Below are 26,039 nucleotides of genomic sequence, written 5' to 3' on the forward strand. Positions count from 1 at the left end.
AAGTTGGTGTGAGGTCTGAACAGGGAGGGTAGAGGAATACTGTGTGCAATTGAAAAAGAGATTCAGTGAGTACAAAAGAAAATCTGTAATAAGACAGAGAAAAGGCTGGCTGACGTGGCGAGGGAGCACATTGTTCCCAAATTTCAGCAGTCACCGGATTTGCCAAGAGAGATTCAGGAAGGCTCAAACAGCAAATGCAGCAGATGTGGAGGTATACACATTCCAAAGGTGTGTCCTGCTTATGGGAAGTTCTGCAATAGCTGTGGGAAGAGGAATCACTTTGCAAGGTGCTGCAAAGCTGGGGCTAACAAGAGAAAGGTCAACACAGCTGATGAATTGGAAACACTTTAAACAGTGATTCAACATATATTTAGATGCTAGTGGAGCAGGAGGGAACGATGAAAAATTGAAAGCGTTTATTTTTCTGCATGTGATTGGTGAAGGTGCTTTGGACATCTAAAACAGCTTTCAAATTGATGAGACAGCTTTTGACTCGGGCACTTTAATGAAAAAATTTGAGGAGTATTTTATCCCAAGTAAAAACATCACATCTGAGAGATATAATTTTTTTTCCTGTGACCAGAATCAAGGTGTTAGCTTCGACCAATACTTAGCTGAGCTTCACACAACTGAGTAAGTCTTATCAATTTGGAGATTTGAGAAACTCACTAGTTAAAGACAGAATAGTTTGTGGAATTCCAGATAATGAACTCAGAGAAAGACTGTTGCGTGAAAAAGATCTGACCCTGGAAAAGACGTACGGATAGGTTAATATGGGGTTTAAAATGGGTGGCGTGGACTTGTTGGGCCGGAAGGGCCTGTTACCACGCTGTAAATAAAAATTTTTTTAAAAAAATTAAAATTAAAATTAAATTAAAAAAGGCGGTGAATATGGGTAGGTCAGCAGAAACACATGAGCACAAGCTAAGGAGCTGCACAGGGCAGACACGACAGTACATGCTATGAAAACAGAGAAGCAGCACACAAGGCATTTCTGAAAGTACAGCAGAGCAAAGAGGAAGGCTAAAACAGCAAATGCAGCAGATGTGGAGGTAGACACATTCCAAAGATGTGTCCTGCTTATGGGAAGTTCTGCAATAGCTATGGGAAGAAGAACCACTTTGCAAGGTGCTGCAAAGCTGGGGCTGACAAGAGAAAGGCGTGCACAGTTGAAGAGGAAATGGAAGATTTCTTTGTGGATTCTGTACAGACTGTGGCTGCTGGTAAAACAGAATGGATTGTTCCAGTAACTGTGAGTGAGACAGTAATTCCATTCAAGCTTGACACCAGAGCTCAGGTGAATCTGTTATCCATGGATGATTATAAGACTCTCACAGTAAAGAGTAAGATTTACCCTGTGAAGTTAAAAGTGACAGGCTACACTGGAGACAAAGTTCCAGTAAAAGGGGGCTGTATGGTGACCTTTAAGCACAAGGGGCAGCACTTAAAATCACAGCTACTGATTGTAGAAAAGGGAGTACAGCCAATATTAGGTCTGAGTGCATGTGAAAAGCTCAACCGAGTGAAAAGAGTTTTCATAGTAGCTTCACATACCAAAGATGACCACACAATACTCATGGAAGTGTATGCAGATGTCTTTGAGGGGCTTGGATGCTTCCCTGGTGTACACAAAATTCACATAGATGAGGCAGTGGCTCCTGTTGTCCATACATGCAGGAAAGTTCTGTTTCAACTTAGAGATAAACTTAAACAAGAACTAGCACGCATGGAACGGATGAATGTCATACAGAAAATTGAAGAATCAACAGATTGGTTGAGTTCACTGGTCATTGTGCAAAAGAAAAATGGAGCGTTGCGGATATGTCTAGACCCAAGAGATCTCAATAAAGCTATCAAGAGAGAACATTTTAAATTGCCAACATGGGAGGAGATCATGTCCCGGTTTTCAGGTGCCAAATGGTTTAGCAAGCTCAATGCATCGTCTAGGTTTTGTCAGATGAAGCTTGATGAGGCAAGTTCGAGACTGTGTACTTTTAACACACCACAGGGAAGATATTGCTATCTTCAGCTGCCATATGGGATCCTGTCCACACTAGAAGTCTACCATAAAACCATCTACATGATTTTTGAGGGCATATTTGGTGTCGAGACCATGATGGATGATGTCATCGTCTGGGGGTCCACCAAGGAGAAACATAATACTCGACTGAGACAAGTACTTGACGTGACAAGGAATGTCAATTTGAAATTAAATAAAGAGAAATGTGAGTTTGGTGTTAAGACACTGATCTTCATAGGAGATGTCATATCTGAAGAGGGAGTGAAGCCTGACCCAAGAAAGACGTCAGCCATTGAAAACATGGAGAGGCCCCAAAATAAAGAGGACATGAGATGTTTCTTAGGGATGGTGACTTACCTGGCTAAGTTCATCCCTCGACTGTCAACAGTGTCAGGACCACTTAGGTCACTCCTTGAATGGATTTGGTTTCATGAGCAAGAAGAGTATTTTGAGACATTGAAAAGGGTCCTAACTGAAAAGCCCCTGTTGAAGTTTCATGATCTGGAAAGGTATATCAGGATATCAGCTGATGCATCCTGGCACGGCCTTGGATCAATACTACTGCAGCAGCATGATGGCACATGCCAACCTGTGGCCTATGCATCAAGGGCTTTAACAAGTGCAGAAGCCAAATATGCACAGATAGAGAAAGAGCTTCTTGCCAGTACATATGCATGTGAAAGGTTCCATCAGTACATCTATGGGCAAGCTATTTAAGTGGAGACAGACCTTAAGCCATTGGTCTCAATTATGTCCAAACCACTGAATGACTGTCCCATGAGGATACAGCGCATGTTGATAAGGCTGCAGAAATATGTGATATGTGAAGATATAAAATATGTGAAGATGATCTACAAACCGGGTAAGTTTATGTTTGTTGCTGATGTGCTGTCTCGAGCAATCGACAAGACAGAAAAGAGTGACCAACAGGTCAATGCAGATATACAGGCCTATGTTGACATGATTGTCATCTCTCTTCCAGTATCACCGGATAGAACAGAGCAGATTAGGAAAGCAGCAGAGGCAGATGAAACAATGAAGGTACTCAATGATACAATACGGAAAGGGTGGCCAGCAGCAAAGGATGACTGTCCAATGTGTATTTGGGATTGTTGAGCATGTAGAGCTGAACTGTCAGTAGTGAAAGATATGGTCTTCATAGGGAACAGGTTGTGATTCCAGTGTCACCGCACAAGGAGATGCTCCAGAAGATACACGAAGGGCATCTTGGGGAGGAAAAATGTAGACGTAGAGCACGTGAAGCGATGTACTGGCCAAGAATGAACCAAGACATCAGCCAGACCACTGCTTCATGTGAAATATGCCTTACCTACAAACCAAAGCAGCAAGCAGAACCACTTACACCACACTCTGTACCAGACAGGCTGTATTTCAAAGTTGGAGTGGATTTGTTTGACTGTAATGGGAAGAGCCATATTGATGTAACAGATTACTTTACCAATTACCCAGAGGTTGCGACACTGCAATCAATGTCCAGCAAAGCAGTTATCACATTCCTGAAAGCTGTGTTTGTGAGGTATAGAGTTCCATGTGAAGTAGTATCATACAATGGTCCACAATTTTTGAGCTGTGAATTTGAATCCTTTGCCAATGTTAGGGGTTTCGACATATAACCTCAAGCCCACATCACCCAAAATTTAATGGCCTAGCAGAGAGTTCAGTTAAGGTGGTGAAGGGTGTCATGAAGAAAGCGCAAGATGGATGAGAGGATTTGCATAGAAGTCTAATGATTTACAGAAGTGAGCCATTGCAGAACGGCCTTTCACCAGCCCAAATGCTGATGGGTCGACGCATACACACTAACCTTTCACTACATGAAAACCTGTTGACACCTGAAGGAGCACACAAGGTCAAACAGACTAAAGAGGAAAGGGAAGAAAAACAGAAACAGAATCACAACAAGGCAACGAAAAGCCTACCAGTCCTGAAGCCTGGAGATCAAGTGCAAATCCGAGATCATGATACTGGCACACGGTCCATGCAAGGAGTTGTGCAAGAGGAAGTAAATCCACATTCATACCAGATCCAGACAGAGCGAGGGACACCTCTGAGGAGGAACCACGTGGATCTACAACCACAAGCTCCAACCCATGGCTGTGACCCGTCCCCTGTCAGTACATCAAAGGGGCCAGCATCTGGAGAAGATGGATATGTGGACCAGATTTCTCAGGGAAACACCAATAGTGATGCAGCAAATGAAAACAACACACCTGTGAAAACAAGTACCAGACCATAAAGGACCATTAAACCACCTCAGAGACTGATTGAAAGCTGCTGAGTGGACAAGGGTTCTTGGCAGGTTTATAAGGACAAAGTATTGTGTTTGTTTTTCTTTAAAGGGGGAAGATGTATTTATAATAAAGAACTACAGTTCCCAGTAGGCAATGCAAGGGGTCACATGGGGAAACAGGAAGTGGCTGTAAAAAGAGACGGAAAGCAAGCCAGGCTGTTGTTCATTAATAAAAATGTTCAGATGTTAAACCCTGCAGCCTCTGTCTCCCCCACACCAGTTTGCCTGCCTTTAAGGGCCACTGCCCTGATCGGATTGGTGCCCAGGAAGATGATGAAGTGTGTTTAACTGAGCCTGGTCCCACCACACATGATCAGAGTAACAGAGTTATAGAACATGGAAACAGGCCCTTCAGCCCAACTTCAACCCTGGGGGTTAACTGTTCAAATGCCACTTTAAACATTTCACATGCAGTGTTAGCTTGGTGCTCCAAACACCAAGAAAACCTCTCCATGTTTTGAAGCCACTCACAAACAGCAATGCCAGTAGCCAGAGCTGCACAGAAATGCAGTATCTGATTGCTGTCCAACACCTGGACAGGAGAAAGAAGATGCCACAACATCAGTCAGTCGATAGTGTTTGCTGGTGATGTGAGAGGGAGACTGAAGCACACGGAGACCACACTTCCACTTGCCAGCTTGGGGCTGGAGCATGCTCTGCTTCCTGACTTGCCCCTGACAGGCCTCCCTGGTGATGGCACCGGCCTCAACCTGGCTTTTCCAGTCCAGGGATTCTCACAGGTATCCACGGAAATGCTGAATTTTGCAAGACCTTGCTTGACCTTTCTGCTGCATGAGACCTTTGGCCTTTATGTCCTGGGCCAGTCGTGAATTGGACAGTCAGCACGATCTTCAGAAGACTACATTCTGAGCATCAGTGGAGACTGCATTGACTGTAGCCAGATCTCCATTTGTCCCAAGTGGCTCCAGGGAATTTTTCAATTAGTTTTCACTCTTCACTCCCAGTTGGAGTATGTGACCCAGCTTTCACAGAATGTGGATGTGTTCAGGGTGAGTCGCTTCATGTTCCATACACCAGAGATACTTTTGCAAAAAGCAACAGAGACGTTGCTGATTTTGGCATCAAAAGTAGTCTGCTGAGGTTTAATGAGTTGGTAAGAGTTGAGCTAAGACAGCTGAAGTGACCTGTGTTGTTTGGAACTTCATCACTAATGTAGAATTTGGTTAAATGTTGGTCCTCTGTAATCCTTATACTGATTCCTCATTGAACTATTCTGTCTCAGTCCTGCTCCCCCAACCTTGAACATCTGGCAGTCAAGTGTTGTCTGTACTATCTGCCCGGAGAGTTCTCCGCCATTATCTTGGTTGCAGTATACATCCCACCCCAGGCAGACGTCAAGCTGGCACTGGAGGAACTGAGTGCCATTACTAACAGGCACATACCATTTTTGAATATGCTGGAGGGAGGAGAAAGCATCAGTCAGGTCTGTGGCACCATGACTGGCTCTGATGCTCATCAGGGAAGGGTCAAGCCAGACAAGACTACAGCAATAGTAGTTAGGAGGGCAGACAAGAGATTCTGCAGCTATAAAAGGGACTCCAGGATGGTGTATTGCTTCCCCGGTGCCAGGGTTGAGAACTTCTCTGAGCAGTTGCAGAACATTCTCAAGGGGAGGGTGAGCAGCCCGAAGTCATTGGGCACATTGGCACAAACTACATAGGTAGAAAAAGGTCCCGTGGAGTGAATATAGGGAGTTAAGAAAGAGATTAAAAAGCAGGACCTCGAGGGTAGTAATCTCTGAATTACTCCCTGTGCCATGAGCTAGTGAGGGTAAGAATAGGAGGAAATGGCAGATGAATGTGTGGCTGAAGAGTTGGTGCAGAGGGGCAGGGATTCAGATCTGTGGACCATTGGGATCTTTTCTGGGCAGAGATGACCTGTATTAGAGGGACAGGTTGCATCTGAACTGGAGGGGGACCAATATCCTGGTGGGCAAATTTTTTAATGTTACTAGGGAGTGTTTAAACTGGATTGGCAGGGGGTGGGATCAAAAGCAGAAGTGAGGCAGATAGGAAGCTGGAAGTTGAGACAAAATTCAATGACAGTATGTTCAGTAGACAAGACAAGCAGCAACATGGCAGGGAGCGAGGAAAAACTGGTAGATTAAATTGCACTTATTTCAATGCAAAAAGGCTTGACAAGTAAGGTGGATGAACTCAAGGCATGGATAGCTACATTGGAATGGGATATTATAGCCATTACAGAAACATGGCTAAGGGAGGGATAGGACTTGCAGCTAAATGTTCGAGGGTACAGGTGCTTTAGGCAGGATAGAGATGGAGAAAAGAGAGGAGGGGAGTTGCATTTCTGATGTAGTTCAGAGAGGCACTTCCAAGCTGGCCTGGTTGAAGTCCACGCAGGCCTTGATGAAGTCAGTGACTGCTGTGGTCTATTTCTTCAGATCTGTCAATGAATTCCTGAATATAGTTCAGGCCATCAATTCAAAGCAATCCTGTAAATGCTGCTCCACCACCCCTGAGCATACCTTCACGGTCTCTAATACTGAGTGCTAATACCAGACTTCAACATCATGGCAGTGGTCCAAGATGAAATTACTAAGGGATTGTCCAGTGAGGCTTTATGGGTGGAGTTGAGAAATAAGAAGGGGATGGTCACCTTGTTAGGATTATACTGTAGACCCCCTATAATAGTCACCAGAAATTAGAGGAACAAATATGCAGGGAGGTTGCAGAAAATTGCAAGAATAATAGGGTTGTCATAATAGGGAATTTTAACTTTCAGTATCAGAAACAGATTTATTATCACTGACTTAGATGACGTGAAATTTGTTGTTTTGCGGCAGCAGAACAGTGCAAAATTACAAAGGTGTTGCATTTTGGGAAGACAAATGAGGGTAGGACTTTCACAGTAAATGATAGGGCCCTGGGGAGTGTTGCAGAACAGAGGGACCTAGGAGTACAAGGACATAGTTCTCTGAAAGTGGTGTCACAGGTAGACAGGGTAGTGAAGGAGGCTTTTGGCACACTGGCTTTCATCTGTCAGGGCACTGAGTATAGAAGTTGGATGTTATGTTGAGTTGTACAAGGTGTTGGTGAGGCTGCCTTTGGAATATTGTGTTCAGTTTTGGTTACCTGCAATAGGAAAGATTCCACTAAGCTGGAAAGAGTGCAAAGGAAATTTATGAGGATGTTGCCAGGACTTGAGGGACTGAGTTATGGAAAGAGGTTGAGCAGGTTGGGACTTAATTCATTGGACCATAGGAAAATGAGGGGTGATCCTATGGAGGTGTATAAAATCATGAGGGGCATAGATAGGGTGAATGTGCACAGTCTTTTTTTCAGAGTTGGGGACATAGGTTTATGCTGAGGGGGAGAGATTTAATAGGAACCTGAAGAGCAACTTTTTCACCCAGAGATTGGTCAGTATATGGAAAGGGCTGCCAGAGAAAGTGGTTGAGGCGGTACATTAACAACATTTAAAAAGCACTTGGATAGGTACATAGTTTAGAGAAATATGGGCCAAACGTGGGCAAATGGGACTAGCTTAGATGGGAATCTTGGTAGGCACGGACCAGTTGGGCTGAAAGGCCTGTTTCCGTGCTGTATGATTCTATGAATCTATGAAACAGCACACTCCGATGCCTTCACCATCATCTCTGGGGACTTCAGCCAGGCTAGCTTGGAAGTGCCTCTCCAAACTACTACCAGCATGTCAACTGTAACACCAGAGGACCCAACACACTCGACCTTCTTACACCAACATCAAGTTGTTGTAACAGCAGTCACAAGTTACAAATTGTTGTAACAGGGATCACTGAGCCATCCCACACACACACTTCGGGAAATTTGACCATCTGGCCTTCCTTCTGCTTCCTGCATACAGAGACTGAAGAATGTGGCACCAATGGAGAGGACCGTGAAGGTATGCTCAGGGGAGGTGGAGGACCATTTACAGGATTGCTTTGAATTGATGGACTGAACCATATTCAGGAATTCATTGACAGATCTGAAGAAATAGACCACAGCAGCCACTGACTTCATCAAGGTCTGCGTGGATGAGTGTGTGCCTACAAAAATATATCAGCTCTTCCCAAACCAGAACCCTGGATGACCCAGGAGATTCGTGGTCTGCTGAGGGCTGGATCTGTGGTGTTCAGGACTCACAATCCAGAGACCTAGAAGAAGTCCAGTTATGACCTCCGGATGGCTACCATGAGAGCGAAGAGGCAATTCCGGACAAAATTGGAGACATAAACTCGACTGCTGTGGCAGATCTTGCACGCCATCGCCTCCTACAAGGCTGGAACAAATAACATAAATGGCAATGATACATCACTCCCTGATGAGCTTAATGCCTTGAAAGGGAGAATAATGATACACCTGCGCAAGTCCCCACAGCGTCTGACGATCCTGTGATCTGTCTCAGAAGCTGACATCAGAATATCCTTCAGGAGAGTGAACCCTTGCAAGGCATCAATCCCTGAAGGTGTAGCTGGTTGAGTGCTAAGAACCTGTGCTAACCAACTGGGCCAGAATGCTCAGGGACACCTTCAACCTCTCACTTCTGTGGTCTGAGGTTTCCACTTGCTTCAAGATGGCATCAATTGTACCAGTACCCAAGAAGAGCTGGGTGATCTGCCACAATGACTACTATCCAGTAGCACTTACAACCACTGTAATGAAGTACTTTGAGAGGTTGGTTATGGCTCGAGTCAACTCCTGCCTCAGTAAGGACCTGGACCTGCTTCAAGTTGCCTATCGCCACAATAGGTCTACAGCAGACACTATTTTGCTGGTTCTCCACTCTGCTCTGAACCACCTGAACAACCAGAACACATATGTCAGGCTGTTGCTCATTAACTATAGCTCAACGTTCAACACCATCATTCCCTCCAAAACTTATCATCAAGATCCAAGACCTGGGCTGTTGCACCTCCGTCTGCAATTGGATCCTCAACTTCCTCACTGGGAGACCACAATCAGTGTGGATCAGAAACCTCATGTCCTCCTCACTGGCCTTCAACACAGGTGCACCTCAAGGCTGCAGGCTTATCCCTCTGATCTACTCTCTTTGTACCTATGACTGTGCAGCTAAGCATAGCTCCATCACCATCTACAAATTCGACAGTGACACCACTCTTGTTGGCAGAATCATGGATGGTGATGAGGTGACGTACAAGAGTGAGATAGGTCAGTTGGTTGTGTGGTGTTGTAGCAACAACATTTGTGCTCAATATCAGCAAAACCAATGAACTGATTGAGGAATTTAGGAAGGGGAAGTCAGGTGAGCACACCAGTCTCCATTGAGGGGTCTGTGGTGGAAAGGGTGAGCAACTTCAAGTTCCTGGTTGTCAACATCTCAGCAGACCTATCCCAGGCCCAGCACATGGATGCAGCCCCGAAGAAGGTGTGCCAGCATCCCTACTTTCTTTGAAGTTTAAGGAGATTTGATATGTCATTGAAGACTCGGAAAAACATCTACAGATGTACAGTGGAAAGCATTCTGATTGGTTGCATTCAGCCTAGTATGGAACTCCAGTGCTCAGGAATGCAAAAGGCTACAGAGTGGTGGACTTAGTTCCATCACAGGTACAGCCCAGGTCTTGGATCTTGATGTCTCAGGAAGGCAACATCCATGGGTGGCACGGTAACATAGCGGTTAGTGCGACATTATTACAGCACCAGTGATCAGGTTTCGATTCCCGCCACTGTCTGTAAGGAGCTTGTATGTTCTCCCGTGTCTGCGTGGGTTTCCTCCAGGTGCTCCGGTTTCCTCCCACATTTCAAAGATGTACGGATAGGTTAATTTGGGTTTAAAATGGGCGGCACGGACTCGTTGGGCCAGAAGGGCCTGTTACCATGCTGTAAACAAAATTAAAATTAATTAAATTAAAATTTTTTAAAAATCATGAGGGACTCCCACCATCCAGACCATACCCTCTTCTCAATGCTGTCATCAGGCAGGAGGTACAGGAGCCTGAAGACTCACACCTCAAGATTCAATAAAAACCTCTTCCCCACTGCCATCAGGTTCTTGAACCAACCTGATAAACCCTAACACTACCTCGGACTATATTTCCCTCAGCATGCACTGATGTCGCTTTGTTTATTTTTGTTTATTTTGTCATGTAAGTTATGTATAAATTATGTTAACTTAAGTTTACGTAATTTATGTTGTCATGTCAAGGTCAAAATCAAGCTTATTGTCATATGCACAAACACAGTTATGCACAAGTGCAACAAAAAATTACTTGCAGCAGCATCACAGGCACATAGTAATAGATACACAACATTCAAAAGAAAAACATAAATTAAAAATAAATTATGCACAACTTTTACATGTTTGTAATACAGTGTGCTGCTGTTGCATACCCAGGGTATGTATGCCCACAACAATAAACGACAATAAACCAGGCACATGCAACAGAGTACCTGTTCAAGTAATCTGCTGTTATCAGCTAAATTAAAGATAAATACAGCATCCGCTCCAAGAACAGACTCTAAATAGTGAGCTGGGTAACATGTCAATTATCCTGAAAACATCTATCCTTGACCCAATTAGTACATCATCAATTGTTTCAACAAGCACACTACAGATGTGGTACAAACGGTGGCAGTGCTCTGAAACTACTATCAGTGCAAAGCTCAGATAACGCTTTGTTCTTGTTTTGAATGTTAATATTCTTCCCTCATATTGACATTGACTTTCAACAGGATCTCATATAGTCAGCCCTGATAATCATGTCAATGACTTTTGGTAGTTCAATAATGCATCCCAGAATGGTACGGTTATTTACAGCTTTTTCTTGCAACAGACTTCATGAGAAGGTCATGTCATTGGTGGACCTTCCATCTCTGACCATATACTGGCTCTCAGAGTCAATCCTTGCTTCAAGAATGAAATCTTTCCCACTACCTTGTCAACCATGCTGAGCAGAAATACTCTCAATGGTTGTTGAAGTCTATTCTCTCCTTTATGTTTTGTATTTATTGCATCTTTCAGATCCTGAAATACATGGTTTTCTTCTCAGCAGGCAGAAAAACATTGCATGGATATTGCTCACAACGTTCTCCCTCTGTCTCTGGAGGTTCCAGAGCTCTCTGACTGTAGTCTGCTTTCCCAGGTGCAATCTCTTTCATAGCCTATTTCTTTGAGGAATGGTGGTTGGTCCATTCACTGCAATGTTGGAAACTGAGAAATGGAGGCAAAGGTAACATCATAGATAATGGCACCCTTTGAGTAGGATCCTTTCTCATACAGTCAAATTGGTCTTACCTGTCAGTCAGAATGGTTCAATGTTTTTGCTTTCAGGTTTACAGTCTTTTTATACATTAGAGCAAAGTGTCATGAAGGCCCCCACTTCAAAGTAGATCTGAATCTTCTTTAAACATTTTGCAATACTTCTCAGCACAGTCTCTGGTGGCTTTCTGAACCACAGCCTTAGCCCCTTTGAAATGGAGAGTTCTCAGCTCAGTTGTTTGCTGAAGTGAGTTTGCATTTTCTTTCATAATGGTGGAACCAGTAGATTTTGAGATGATACAAATTTGCCAGTCACCAAGACAACTCAGCCCCAGAATTCACAACAGCTTTTGTCCAAACTGACCTTAGTAAAACTGAAGGCAATAGGCACTGAAGGGAAAACTCTCCACTGGCTGGAGCCATACTTTGAACAAAGAAAGAGGCTGCAATTGTTGGAAGATAGTCATCCAACCCCAGACATCCAATCCCTCCATCATTTGTTGCTGATGACTGCACAATGTCAGTCCCATTGATAGCTTTCCATACCATAGAACCATAGAACACTACAGCACAGAAAACAGGCCATTCAGCCCTTCTAGTCTGTGCTGAAATGGTATTCCGCTAGTCCCATTGAGCTGCACCCAGTCCATAACCCTCCAGACCTCTCTCGTCCATGTATCTATCCAATTTATTCTTAAAACTCAAGAGTGAGCCCGCATTTACTACATCAGATGGCAGCCCGTTCCATACACCCACCGCTCTTTGAGTGAAGAAGTTCCCCCTAATGTTCCCCCTAAACTTTTCCCCTTTCACCTGAAAGCCATGTCCTCTCATACTTATCTCTCCTAATCTAGGTGGAAAGAGCCTACTCGCATTAACTCTGTCTATACCCCTCATAATTTTGTAAACCTCTATCAAATCTCCCCTCATTCTTCAATGCTCCAAGGAATAAAGTCCTAACCTGTTCAATCTTTCCCTGTAACTCAACTCCTGAAGACCCGGCAACATTCTAGTAAACCTCCTCTGCACTCTTTGAATCTTACAAATATCCTTCCTATAGTTAGGTGACCAGAACGGCACACAATACTCCAAATTTGGCTTCACCAATGACTTTTACAACCTCACCATAACATCCCAACTCCTATACTCAATACTTTGATTTAAGAATGCCAGGATGCCAAAAGCCTTCTTTACAACCCTGTCTACCTGTGACGCCACTTTCAGGGAATTATGTATCTGAACTCCCAGATCCCTTTGTTCCTCCACACTCCTCAGTGCCCTACCATTTACTGTGTATGTCCTACCTTGATTTGTCCTTCCAAAATGCAACAGTTCACACTTATCTGCATTAAATTCCATCTGCCTTTTTCTGGCCCATTCTTCCAGTTGGTTCAGATCCCTCTGCAAGCTTTGAAAGGCTTCCTTGCTGTCCACTATGCCTCCAATCTTAGTATCATCAGCAAACTTGCTGATCCAATTTACCACATTATCATCTAGATCATTGATATAGACAACAAACAACAATGGCTCCAGCACAGATCCCTGAGGCACACCACTAGTCACAGGCCTCCAGTCTGAGAAACAGTCATCCACTACCACTCTCTGTCTTCTCTCACACAGCCAATTTCAAATCCCGTTTACAACCTTTCCATGGATACCTAGTGTCTGAACATTCTGAACCAACCTCCCATGTGGAACCTTGTCAAAGGCCTTACTAAAGTCCATGTAGACAACATCCACAGCCTTTCCTTCATCTACTTTCTTGGTAACCTCCTCGAAAAACTCTACAAGATTCGTTAAACACGATCTACCATGCACAAAGCCATGCTGACTATCCTTAATCAGCCCTTGGCTGTCCAAATACTTGTATATGCGATCCCTCAGAACACCTTCCAATAATTTACCCACTACTGATGTCAGGTTCACTGGCCTGTAATTACCTGGTTTACTTTTAGATCCTTTTTTAAACGACAGAACTACATGAGCTACCCTCCAGTCCTCCGGCACCACAACCGTGGCTAAGGACATTTTAAATATATCTGCTAGGGTCTGTGCAATTTCTACACTAGTCTCTCTCAATGTCCGAGGAAATATCTTATCAGGCCTGGAAGATTTATTTACCTTTATTCGTTGTTAGGCAAGAAGCACCTCCTCCTCTTTAATCTCTATATGTTCCATGACGCTATTGCCTGTTTCCCTTCCTTCCATATCCACTATGCCAGTTTCCTGAGTAAATACTGATGCAAAAAAAAACTGTTTAAGATCTCCCCCATCTCCTGAGGCTCCACACATAGATGACCACTCTGATCTTCTAGGGGACCAATTTTGTCCCTTACTATCCTTTTACTCTTAATATACTTGTAGAAACCCTTTGGGTTTACCTTCACATTATCTGCCAAAGCAATGTCATGTCTTCTTTTTGCCTTCCTGATTTCCTTATTTAGTATTTTCTTACTTTTTCTATACTCCTCAAGTACCTCATTTGTTCCTAGTTGCCTATACCTGCTATATACCTCTCTCTTTTTCTTAACCAGATCACCAATATCCCTTGAAAACCAAGGTTCCCTGTGCTTGTTAACTTTGCCTTTAATCCTGGCAGGAACATGCAAACTCTGCACTCTCAAAATTTCACCTTTGAAGGCCTTCCACTTACTGAGCACATCCTTGCCAGAAAACAACTTATCCCAATATACGATGAAGTAGTTCATGCTCACAGGCAGCAAGACCTGGAGAGAAAAACAGGTGTTAAGTGGTAAGGACCAGGCACATCAACCTCTAACAAGAGAGAGTCTATCCATCCCCCTTAAACTTCAACAGCTTTTTGCCAAGCCCCACACTATAAATGTCCAGAGGGTATGCATTATTTTTAATGCTCTTTTCACCGTCACAAAAGGACAAGTCTCTACTTTCCCGGATGAGTGCAGCGGCAACAACTTGAACTGTGTTACCATCCAGGACTAAGAAGCTCACTTGAAAGGAATTCAATTCTTCACACAAAATATTCATTCTCTCTACAATCACCTCTCTGGGACAGTCAAGGACGTGAAATCCTGTAAGATGAATAAGAAAAATATATACAAGTTTTCCCCAGGTTACAACATGCTCTGTTCCTGTGAATTATTCGTAACCTGAACATTTCGCAAGTCAGAAATGCACATAGCAGAAAGTGTCTGCAGCCCCACAGCAGCTGGTAAATCCATTCCGCTGGTCCCCCAAATGCTTGTTTGCATATATGGGCAGTGCATAGGTCAGGTGCTTATAAGCTGGGGAGAACCTTTATAGCAATTAGAAAAAACTAAACGTGATACTGAGCTATGTATAAAGTTGTAGAATATATTTTGGAGGAACTTATCTTCCAGTCAGTGCTTTGATCAGCCCACACCTTACAGTGTTAAAAAGAGTCCCAAGAGGCATGTTTAGCCCCCAGAAGTGGTGCAGGAAAGAGCCACAGACCTAAGAACAAAAGAGAAGGGACTGAGCCTAGAATAAAGACTGAAACAACTAGTCTTTTCAGTCCTGAAAGTAAGTAACTGAGACCTGGTTTAAGGATATTAGATATTAATATAGTGGCTTTAACAGAAAAACATGTTCTAAGTCATTGATGGGGTAGGAGGAGGGAGGAGAGAGAAAATATAAAATCGACAAAATGGTATTGTGTATCCCACAGACAGGGCCGATGAATATTGCAAAAATCCTGGCTGAAAGGTGGGTTTTGGAAGGAAGTGAGAGTTGGAAACAATTTGGAGAAGGAGAGGGGCTATGAAGAAAGGAGTAGGACTAATGCAGTTAAAAACTTTGTCATCAATGATTCAAAGTCAAAGTCAAGTTTATTGTCATGTGCACAAATACATGTATGATGAGATAAAGAACAGAGATGATGCTATCATGAAAACTCAGAGTGAGGGTCATGAAGAGTGCAGAAAGATGCAATGTTACAATATGATCAGAGCTTGTGAAAGAATTTGAATTTCAGAAAACGATTTTTAAATTCAATAGATTTTGGGATGAGAAGGCAAGTGCATAAACAACAGGTCATGGCAAACAACAACAAAAGATACACACACATATACATGTATATACACATAAATTCAATCACAAACACACAAACACATACATGCAACACAGACCAACCCATACACACACACATAACTACATACATAAACACATTGCCAGACACACAAATATACAATCAAGCACCTAAATAAACAGGTGCAAAAACACAAAACCACAAGCATATGTTAAAGCAAAAATATCCACATCAATTCAGGTGTAAGTGTTTGATAATTGATAATCTCAGATCATATGCACTGATAAAGAAATGAAACATATTCAATTAGACGTGCAGGCGGATGCTCAGCTGTGCTCCAGTATGCTGTCACATGCTTTGTAATGTAGACTGTTGATTTACGTTTTGAGGGTTTATTTGTGCTTCTCCTTTTGTAGGTGGGCTGGCTGCAGTAATATACACAGACACACTGCAAACAGTGATCATGCTGATAGGAGCTCTGATTCTTATGGTATTTGGTAGGTGTAACTAAGTTATTGTTATATTTCTAACATTGTAACTTAGAAGAAATGTTCCTGAATAGAGCATCAGCATCCTGTAGGAGAACAGCCATGGTCTACTTTGATTAGTACCAAGGCATCTTCCACATTCACATAGAAGGCAGACTGGGCTTTGGTTTAAAGTCTCATCTGAAGGATGTCATTTAACTTCAGAACAAACAATAACAACTATAGCACTTTAAGGCTTTTGTTAAAAATCTCAGAAGGTGTGTTTAAAATTGTCTCCAAAGCTCTTTGCAGCTTTTCCAACATGCACCTGAAGACCTTTAAATAGTATCTGAGATGGTCACCTCAGGATTTTTACAGCTTGTAACTGATAATGGAAGCAGCAAGTGGCATTAGTGCAACCATAAGGTGTTGTAATGATCTAATTCAATCCTGATTTACATTCCTCCAGGAGACTGCCACCTGTTTTAAATAAAATTTCCAGTTGCCACAGTTAATAAACCATAATAAAATCAAATTGGGTCTAAACATAGTGTACATAGTCAGGAAAAGAATAGGGTTTTCACATTTAGTTCTGTCTTTAAGCATAACTGGAGGGTCAGCAGGTGAAAATGGCCATCCCAAAGCTCTGTCATTACCTTTGGATTCCTGCCCACAACAGTACCCCTCTGTACAGTCTCTTGATTCACTTTCTTGTTTTATGAACTGCCTCACACAGTTTCCTTGATCATTGCTTTCTGACAAGTTCAGTGGCTTCAATGGAAATAAAAGTAGGAGTGATGGAAAGGAGAGCCACCAATCCACTACTTCCCAACTTCAACTGAAGTGCAAAGTTCAAATTTAATCCATTCAGAGTTGGGGAAAAAAATCCAGTTGTATTCATTCTCAATTCCTGTCCTACTGCCAACATTAATTATCTCTTTACTTTAAGTTACACATTTGATTGAATCAATTTCCTTATTCATCCACAAAGAAACCAATACTTACTTTTTACAGTACTTAAATCCTGTTTCTATCTGCATCATTGGTCATAATATGTAATGCAATTTCTGACTTACGTCTCTTATTTTCTGCCCCTGCTGTAGTTTTTCCCTTACCCCAGAACATTCAGAGTTACATATGGTGTTGCAGGCTAAATGTCTATTCTATCAAGCTGCCAATCATGGCTACTTTGCTGCATTTAAGTCTGGTCCTTTTGTGATTCCCTGTCGTATTACCCACAGCTGTTCTCCCCCAAAATATTGCCCAAGAAAAAAAGTATTCAGTATTTAATTATTCAGTATTCGCATTTATATTTGGGGTATTTCCTTCCTAGAAATGTTCACACCTCAATGGATGGCTCTCACTCATCATTTTCAAGTTGCTTTTGGTTAACTGGTTCTTAGCATGTGTTACCAAAGTCACTCCACCACCCGCTGATGACAGCAAAGATTCCCCTCCCTCCAACATTACCTCCACATCTAGCCAATGTCACTAATTCAGTGAATGCAGATGGAAGCATTTCCTAAATCATTTATGATGGTTGCTCAAACTAAAGAGGAGTTCCCTTTACAAGCGAGATTCAGGACATCCAAAATTTGGCAGGATTCACATTCACAATACTGCTAGATCAGGGCTTCTACAAAAGGCAAATTGGGAGCTCCAAATTCTGACAGTAGCAGGAGTTTCAACAGCTGTCAGAGTTAATTTTGGCATCTTAACAGGATTCAGAGGCTCAAACTCCTCCAGGATTCAAGAGTTCTACTATTTGGTGGCATCCAGTTGGTTGTCATTTTGGGAGGATTCAGGAGTTCCCAATCGTGGTTGGATTCAGGACTTTTGTAAGAGGATTCAGGAGCTTCCTCTTCTGTTAGCATCCAGAATTTGCCTAACCTGATGGGATCCAGGGATCCACTTTATTGACTGAATTCAGGAGTGCCTGATTTTGGCACTTTTGATGAGATTTCTTTTCCCAATTAAATTTTGGAATTCCCTATTCTGGTATGATCCAGCAGTCTGACGATGTTCCACATGGGAATCATTGGTTCAGAAGATTGAGTCACATGGGATCCAGGGCAAGTTGGCAAACTGAATCCATAGATGGCTTGGTAATAAGAGGCAGAGGGTGATGATAGATGGTTACTTTTTGTGATTGGATGCCTGTGACTGTGATGTCTTGTGTAGCATACATGAATGATTTGGAAGTGGATGTAGGAGGCATGATCAGTAAGTTTGCAGATGACACAAAGACTGTTGGAATTGTTGATAATATGAAGAGCAGTCTTAGGCTACAGGGTAATTTTCACGTGCTGGTGAAATTGGCTGAGAAATAGCAGATGGAGTTAAGTCCTGATAATTATGAGGCGTCTGTCCTGAAGAGAGGTCTTGAAGAAGGGTCCTGACCCGAAACGTTGACTGCTTTCTTTTCTCCACGGGTGCTGCCTGGCCTGCTGAGTTCCTGCAGCATCATAGTGTTTTTCACTGAGATATTCCGACATCTGCAGTCCTTTGTTTCTCTAAATAAGACGTGACACGTTTTGAGAGTACTGATGAGGCTGGGACATACACCATGAATGGTAGGGTCCTAGGGAGCATTGAGAAACAGAGGGACATTAGTGTACAGGTCTAAAGATGGTTAAGAAGGCATATGAGAAGCCTGTGACCAGTGGTGTACCACAGTGATCGGTGCTGGGATCCTTGCTGTTTGTTGTATACATTAACAATTTGGATATGAACGTAGAAGAAATGATTAGTACGTTTGCAGATAACACAAAAATTAGTAATGTTGTTGATGGTGAGGAGGATAACTGTAGGATAGAGGATGAGATTGATCAGTTGGTAAGGTGAGCCAAGCTTATGGCAGATGAAATTTAAGCCTGATTAGTGCAAGGTGATGTACTTTGGATGAATTAATGAATAGTAGGGCCCTAAGGATATTGCGGAACAAGAGGACTTCAGTGTACAAGTCCAAGGATCTAAGAAAGTGGTAAAAAGGGTAGAGGAGAAGGCGTACAAGATACTGTCTTCATTAGTCAGGGCATAGAAATCAAGAGCAGGGAAGTTATGAGTCAAGAGCTTTATAAAACATTGGTTATGCAATAGCTTGAAATGCTGCTGAGTGGGAACTGATTGAGGAATATAAGATTTGCAGGGCATAAATATAGTAGTATAGTAGATAGTAGGGGATGTCTGCCCATACCTGAGGTGTCTAAACCAGAGGGCGTAGGCTTAAGCTGAGGAGTAAGAGGTTTAGAGGTGATTTGAAGAAGATTTTTTTTTCTATCCAGAGGGTGGTTGGAATCTGAAATGCATTGTATGAGGAGGTGGAAGAGGAAGTGTCTAGGAAAGAAGGTTACGGATCAAGTGCTGATAAAAGGGATTAGTGTAGATGGGTACTTGATGCTCAGCAAGGACATGGTGTGCTGAAGAGTCATTTTCTGTGTGTGTGTCTCCATGACTCCAAGTTCCTTCATCCAAGCTTAGAAACATATTGCTATTCCTTCATTGTCACTGGGAGGAGGGTCCTGGAACTTATGGAGACACTTTATGATTCTGCTTACCTGCAGAATAGGGAACTAAGTCCTGCCAGAATAGGGAAAACAAAATCCTAATAAAATAGGGTGCTCCACCTTCATGTCAAGTTAGGGAAATGATGGATCCAGTCAGAATAAGGCATTCTCAAAACCTGGCAGAATTGGTAACTCAGGATTCCTATCTAGAGACGGAGTGCCTGGATCTTGCCAAAAATTGGGATCCCCTCAATCTTACTAGAATAGGGAACTCCAGAATCCAATCAGAATGTGGAAGCCCTAAACCAAGCCAGTGTAGAGAACTCCAGAATACCAGCTATACAGAGAAATCCTAGATTTTTTTACAGAGAGAACTCTGAATCGAGTCAGAAGTGAAATGTTGAAGTCCTGACAGAACACAGTGTTCCTGAACACAGACAAAGGCACGGGAGGAACTCAGCAAGTCAGGCAGCATCTATGGAGGGAAACGAACAGTTGATGTTTTAGGCTGAGATCCTTCATCAGGATTGGAAATAAAGAAGGGAGATATCCAGTGTAAAGAGGTGGTGGGAAGGGGTTGTTCGGGAGCTGTCAGGCCCAGGTGAAGGGGGATGATAGGCAAGAGAGGGATGGAGGAGAATGGGAACGATATGAGAAGCTGGGAGATGATAGGTGGAAATTACAAAGGGCTGAAGAAGATGGAATCTGATAGGAGAGAACATGGAATAAAGGGAAGGAGGTAGGGAGAGGAACCAGTGGGAGGAATGTGTGGTTGATGGGCAGATAGAGAGGATGGGGGAGGGAAAGAGATAGTATGATGGGGTCAGGTGGATCAGAAGGAGAGAGAACAGGGAAAAGGGACAGAAGGGGAGTGGTTATCAGAAGTATGATAATTCAATGTTCATTCCACCACGTTGGAGACTACCCAAGCAGAATATGAGGTGCAGTTCCTCTGGTTTGCATTGAGCCTCACACTGGTTGTGGAAGAGGCCAAGGACAGACATGTCGGTGTAGGAATGGGCAGGAGAATTAAAATGGCTGGCCACCAGGAGATCCCAGCTGACACAGTGGATGGAGTGAAGGTGCTTGCTGAAGCAGTCCCCCAATCTGTGTGGGGTTTCACTGATGTAGAGGAGGCTGCACCAGGAACACCAGATGCAATAAATAATACCAATGGATTCACATGTGAAAGACTGCCTCACCTGGAAGGACTGTTTAGAGCCCTGGGTGGTGGTGAGGGAGGAGGTGTAGGGGCAGGTGTAACACTTAGCGCGGTCATAGGGGTAAGTGTCTGGAGAGGGAGGGGGATTGGTGGAGAGGGATGAGCGGACAAAGGAGTCATAGAGTGATCCCTGTGGAAAGTGGAGGGGAGGGGAAGATGTGGCTGCTGGTGGGATCCCATTGGAGATGGTGGAATCTGCAGAGATGATATGTTGAATGTGTGGACTGGTGGAGTGGTAGGTGAGGATGAGGGGATCTCTATCCCTGTTATGCCTGAGGTGAAATAGGGTGAAGGCAGATGTATGGGAAGTGGAGGAGATGCAAGTGAGGGCATCATCGATAATAGTGTGGAGGAAACCCCGTTTTCTGAAAAGGAGGACATCTCGGATGTCCTGGAGTGGAAAGCCTCAGCATTAGAACAGATGTGGCAGAGACCGAGGAACTAAGAAAAGGGAATGGTGTCCTTGCAAGCGACAGTGTGAGAAGAGGTATAGTCGAGGTAGCTGTGGGAGTCAGTGGATTTGTAGAAGGTGTCAGTGGATGATCTGTCTCCTGAGATGGAGACAAAGAGATCAAGGAAGAAGAGAGTGGTGTTAGAGATGGCCCAAGTGAATTTGAGGGTGGGGTAGAAGTTGGTCACGAAGTTGATGAAATTGATAAGCTCCACACGGGTGCAGGAAGCGGCACCAATGCAGTCGTCAGTATAGTGGAGGAAGAGATGGGGAGTGGTGCTGGGGTAGGTTTGGAACATGGATTGCTCCATGTAGCCAACAGAAGGGCAGACATAACTGGGACTCATGGCTACACTTTTGGTCTGGAGAAAGTGGGACTAGCTGAAAGAGAAGTTTTTGAGGGTAAGCAGCAGTTCTGCCAGATGGTGTAGGGTGTTGGTGGAGGGGAACTGGTTGGGTCTGTGTTCCAGAAAGAAACTGAGAGCCCTGAGGCCTTCTTGATGGGAGATAGATGTATACAGGGACTGGACGCCCATGGTGAACGTGAGGCAGTTGGGCCCAGGGAACTGAAAGTTATCGAAGTGGTGGAGATCATGTGAGGTGTTTGGGATGTAAGTGGGAAGAGACTGGACCAAGATGGAATCAAGATACGAGGAGATCAGTTGGGTATGGTAGGAGCAGGCAGAAACCATGGGCCTACCGGGACACTTGTGTATGTGAACCTTGGGTAGGAAATGGAAATGGGCAGTGTAGGGTTGTGGAATTATCAGGTTGGAGGCTGTGGAGCAGAGATATCTGGAGGTAATGAGGTCAGTGATGGTGCGGGAGACAGTGGCTGATGATCCTTCGTAGGGTTCTGGTTCATAGGTAAGTAAGCGAATATCTGGGACCTGCCATCTGGCCTCTGAAAGGTAGGGGTCAGTCTGCCAGACCACAAAGACACCGCCCTTGACTGTGGGTTTGATGGTGAGGTTGAGATTGGTGCGGAGAGAGTGGAGAGCAGTTAGGAACTCCATATTACTCCATAATAGAAAACTCAGGGGAACACAGAATTCTTGTGGAATTCTGGAATTTCCCATTCTGAGTGGATTCAGGAATTCCCTTTTGTGTATGAATCCAGAATTACCCTGTTTTGGCAATATTCAGGAGTTCCCTATAATGGAAGAATTCAGGATTTCCCTGTTCTGGAAGAAGGCAGGAGTTTCTTATTATGCTTGACTGAGGGATTTTCTGCATTTATGTATATTAGTCATGTCTTTATTCTGACAAGATTCTGGAGTTACGTATTCTAACTGGATTCAGGAACGTTCTTTTGTAAAAGAATCCAGAATTTCCCTGTTCATGCAGAAATCAGGAGTTGTCTACATTGGCAAAGATTCGGGTCTTTTCTGTTCTGACAGGATTCAGGTTTTCCCTAACTGGTATTGGTATTGGTTTATTATTGTCACTTGTACCGGGGTAGAGTGAAAAACTTGTCTTGAATACCGATCCTACAGGTCAATTCATTACACAGTGCAGTTACATTGAGTTAGTATAGAGTGCATTGAGGTAGTACAGGTAAAAACAATAACAGTACGAAGTGTCACAGCTACAGAGAAAGTGCAGTGCAATAAGGTGCAAGGTCACAACAAGGTAGATCGTGAGGTTATAGTCCATCTCATCATATAAGGGAACCGTTCAATAGTCTTATCACAGTGGGGTAGAAGCTGTCCTTAGTCTGATGGTACGTGCCCTACCTGATGGAAGAGGAGAGAAGAGAGAATGACCTGGATGGGTGGGGTCTTTGATTATCCTGGCTGCTTTGCCAAGGCAGCGAGAGGTAAAGACAGAGTCCAAGGAGAGGAGGCTGGTTTCTGTGACGCGCTGGGCTGTATCCACAACACTCTGCAGTTTATTGTGGTCCTGGGCAGAGCAGTTGCCATGCCAAGCCATGATGCATCTAGATAGGATGCATCGATAAAAGCTGGTGAGTGTCAAAGGGGACATGCCGAATTTCTTTAGCCTCCTGAGGAAGTAAAGGTGCTGGTGAGCCTTCTTGGCCATGGCATCTATGTGATTTGACCAGGGCAGGCTGTTGGTGATGTTCACTCCCAGGAACTTGAAGCTCTCAACCCTCTTGACCTCAGCACTGCTGATGTAGACAGGTGCATGTACACCGCCCCCTTTCCTGAAGTCAATGACCAGCTCTTTTGTTTTGTTGACATTGAGGGAAATCTTACAGGGTTCAGAACATCCCTACTCTGGGTGGGTTCAAGAGTTCTCTGTTCTGCTTGGATCCAGTAGTTCCTTTTTTGGCAAGATCTAGGAGCTCCCTATCCTGATGGGATTCAGGACATATCTATTCTAGTCAGCTTTGGGCGTTCCATATTCTGACTGCATCCAAGGAGTTCTGTATCCTGGCAGGAATTGGGAGCTCCCTATTCCATTGGGATTCTGAAGCTCCCTTTTCTGACTGGATTCAGAATTTCCCTGTTCATTTAGGATCCTGGGGTTTCCTCTCATAACAGGATTCAAAGGTTCCCTATTCTAAAAGAATTCAGGATATCCATATTCTGGCATCATTTGGGAGTTCCCTTTTCTGACAAATTTCCAGAGAGCCTTATTCTTAGAATTAAGAAACAGGATCGGAAGTAAGCCTTTCATCAAGTTCCTGAAGTATTTTCTAACAATGCCATTTTACAACTCAATCACTATGCCACTTGATTCCCTCAATGTCCAGAAATATATTAGTCAGTGTTTTGAAAGAATGCAACAACTAAGCCTCCACACCCCTTTGGAGTAAAAATCCCAATGGTTCACACCCTCTAAGTGAAGAAATTTCTCCTTCTCTCAGTCTTAAATGGCTCACTACTTGTCCTCAAACTGTGCTCCCAGGTCTTAGACTACTCAGCCAGGTAAAATATCCTCCTTGCATCTACCTTTAAAGTCCTTTAAGAATTTTGTAAGCATCAATGAGATCACATCTCATTCTTCTAAACTCTTGTGAATGCAGTCCTAGTCTACTCAATCTCTGCTCATTCAGCAAATCTACCAGCCCAGTAAATCTTCAATACACTACCTCTGTAACAAGCACATCTATCCTAGACTAAAATGGAAATAATACACTAGTGTGGTGGGGGGTTTTCTTTTAAATAAGGAAGTAAAATGCTGGAGATACTCAATAGGTCGGGCAGCATTTGTGGAAAGCAAAAGAGAGTCAATGTTCCAGGTCAACAGCCCTTCGTCAGAACTGACACACTTTTCATCTGTTCTAATGAAAGATTATCAACCAGAAATGTTTCTTTTTCCCTTCACAGATGCTGCCTGACCTGCTGAGCACTTTTTTTTGCCATTTTCTGTTTTTTTAAATATTTCCAGCACCTGCCTTTTTGTTTGTCTATTTTCTTTTAAAGTTAGGAAACAGGCCAAGTCTAGAAATATAATTTGTGCTGGGGTTTAATTTGAAAGTGTTTGATAGTGACACTAGGTACCTGAAATAGAAAATGGTCCATTCCCTGGCACTCACAACACTCACCTTGAAGATCAGCACCAAGATATTTCTTCTAAAGCTGAGAAACGGATGTTGATGATTCAAACCAGTGATACACCACATTGTGAGCTCTCAAGTTAGCAACAACTTGTAAGAGAAAATTTTGATCAGAGTAAGGAAACTAACAGGAATGTTACCAACAAATGAGCTTATTCCAGTGGAGAACTGCAACCAATGGGAATGAATATGCTCAACCTTTGGGTTTGGGAATGGATCAGGTAGAACATGGGAGGGGATGTGGGGAAAGAAAGGGTTTAAGAATGAGATATCAAAGAGAAAGGAAATTAGCACCATTTGTAGTTTGGAAGTCATTTCAAAGAGAGATGAATTTTAATACCTCTGTTAGGTAGTTAAAGACAAATTGTGCAGATTGCTACCCATTTTACTGTTAGAAAGTAAAACAAACATTTTGTTCGGTAAACGTTTTTTGTGTAGGCAGAATGGATTAGTTTAGATAGGCATTTAATTACTAGTTTAATTAGTTTGGCACAACATTGTGGGCTGAAGGACCTGTTCCTGTGCTATACTGTTCTATGTTCTATGTTTTATAGCTTTTGTCGAAGTTGATGGTTATTCAGGCCTCAAGAAGAAATACTTCATGGCTGTGCCCAAAAATCAGGACCTTAACTCAACCTGTGGCCTGCCAAGGGATGATGCCTTTCACATCTTCCAAGATCCTGCTAACTCTGACTTTCCATGGACAGGTGTAATATTTGGAGTAACTATTCTTTCGACTTGGTATTGGTGTACAGATCAGGTAACACCACTTATAGACAGTAAACATAAAGATCAATCACTGGCATATTTTTTTCTGTTCAATTATCACTGTAGTTGGCAGCTGCTCAACCAATCAAATGCATACTCTCTTCTTCCAGAGATATCCCTTACATAAACCTGGATAACTTATGTGTCGAGGGATAGTGTTGAATTATAACATGCTAAACCCATGTAGCATAAGATTGGGAAGTTTTTCAGAGTTTATGTAGTCAGGTCAACCCCACCCATTAGTTTAAATGAGATTCTGACATGTTGGAATGTCACTGCATAGTAGAATACAAATACCAGAAATTGGATCTATTAACACTTGTCTTTCATGCACAAATCACATGCAAAAGTGATCCAGGGTAGATGGTTTCCAGGAGAAATCCAGAAATGCTGCCTGCTGGTGAATTGGCCCAGGCACCCTGTGTACGCAATTCACATTGGTTCACCGAGTATAATTTTGGCATTGGCCATGCATCCAATGATCGCCAACAAAATCTGAAGCTTTTGAGCGCAAGACATG

General features: G+C 43.2%; 1 protein-coding gene across 1 annotated transcript in view; it reads left to right on the forward strand.

Moving 5' to 3' along the window:
• The window catches only part of LOC127573846 (sodium/myo-inositol cotransporter 2-like), a 100,991-nt gene that overhangs the window by 39,884 nt on the left and 35,068 nt on the right, over window positions 1-26,039 (forward strand). Inside the window, exons 7-8 of the mRNA XM_052022373.1 lie at window positions 15,996-16,076; window positions 25,306-25,511. Coding sequence (XP_051878333.1) covers window positions 15,996-16,076; window positions 25,306-25,511 — 287 coding nt within the window. The remainder of the gene's footprint in view (window positions 1-15,995; window positions 16,077-25,305; window positions 25,512-26,039) is intronic.

The sequence above is a fragment of the Pristis pectinata genome, chromosome 8, assembly GCF_009764475.1.
Source record: "Pristis pectinata isolate sPriPec2 chromosome 8, sPriPec2.1.pri, whole genome shotgun sequence".
NCBI lineage: Eukaryota > Metazoa > Chordata > Chondrichthyes > Rhinopristiformes > Pristidae > Pristis > Pristis pectinata.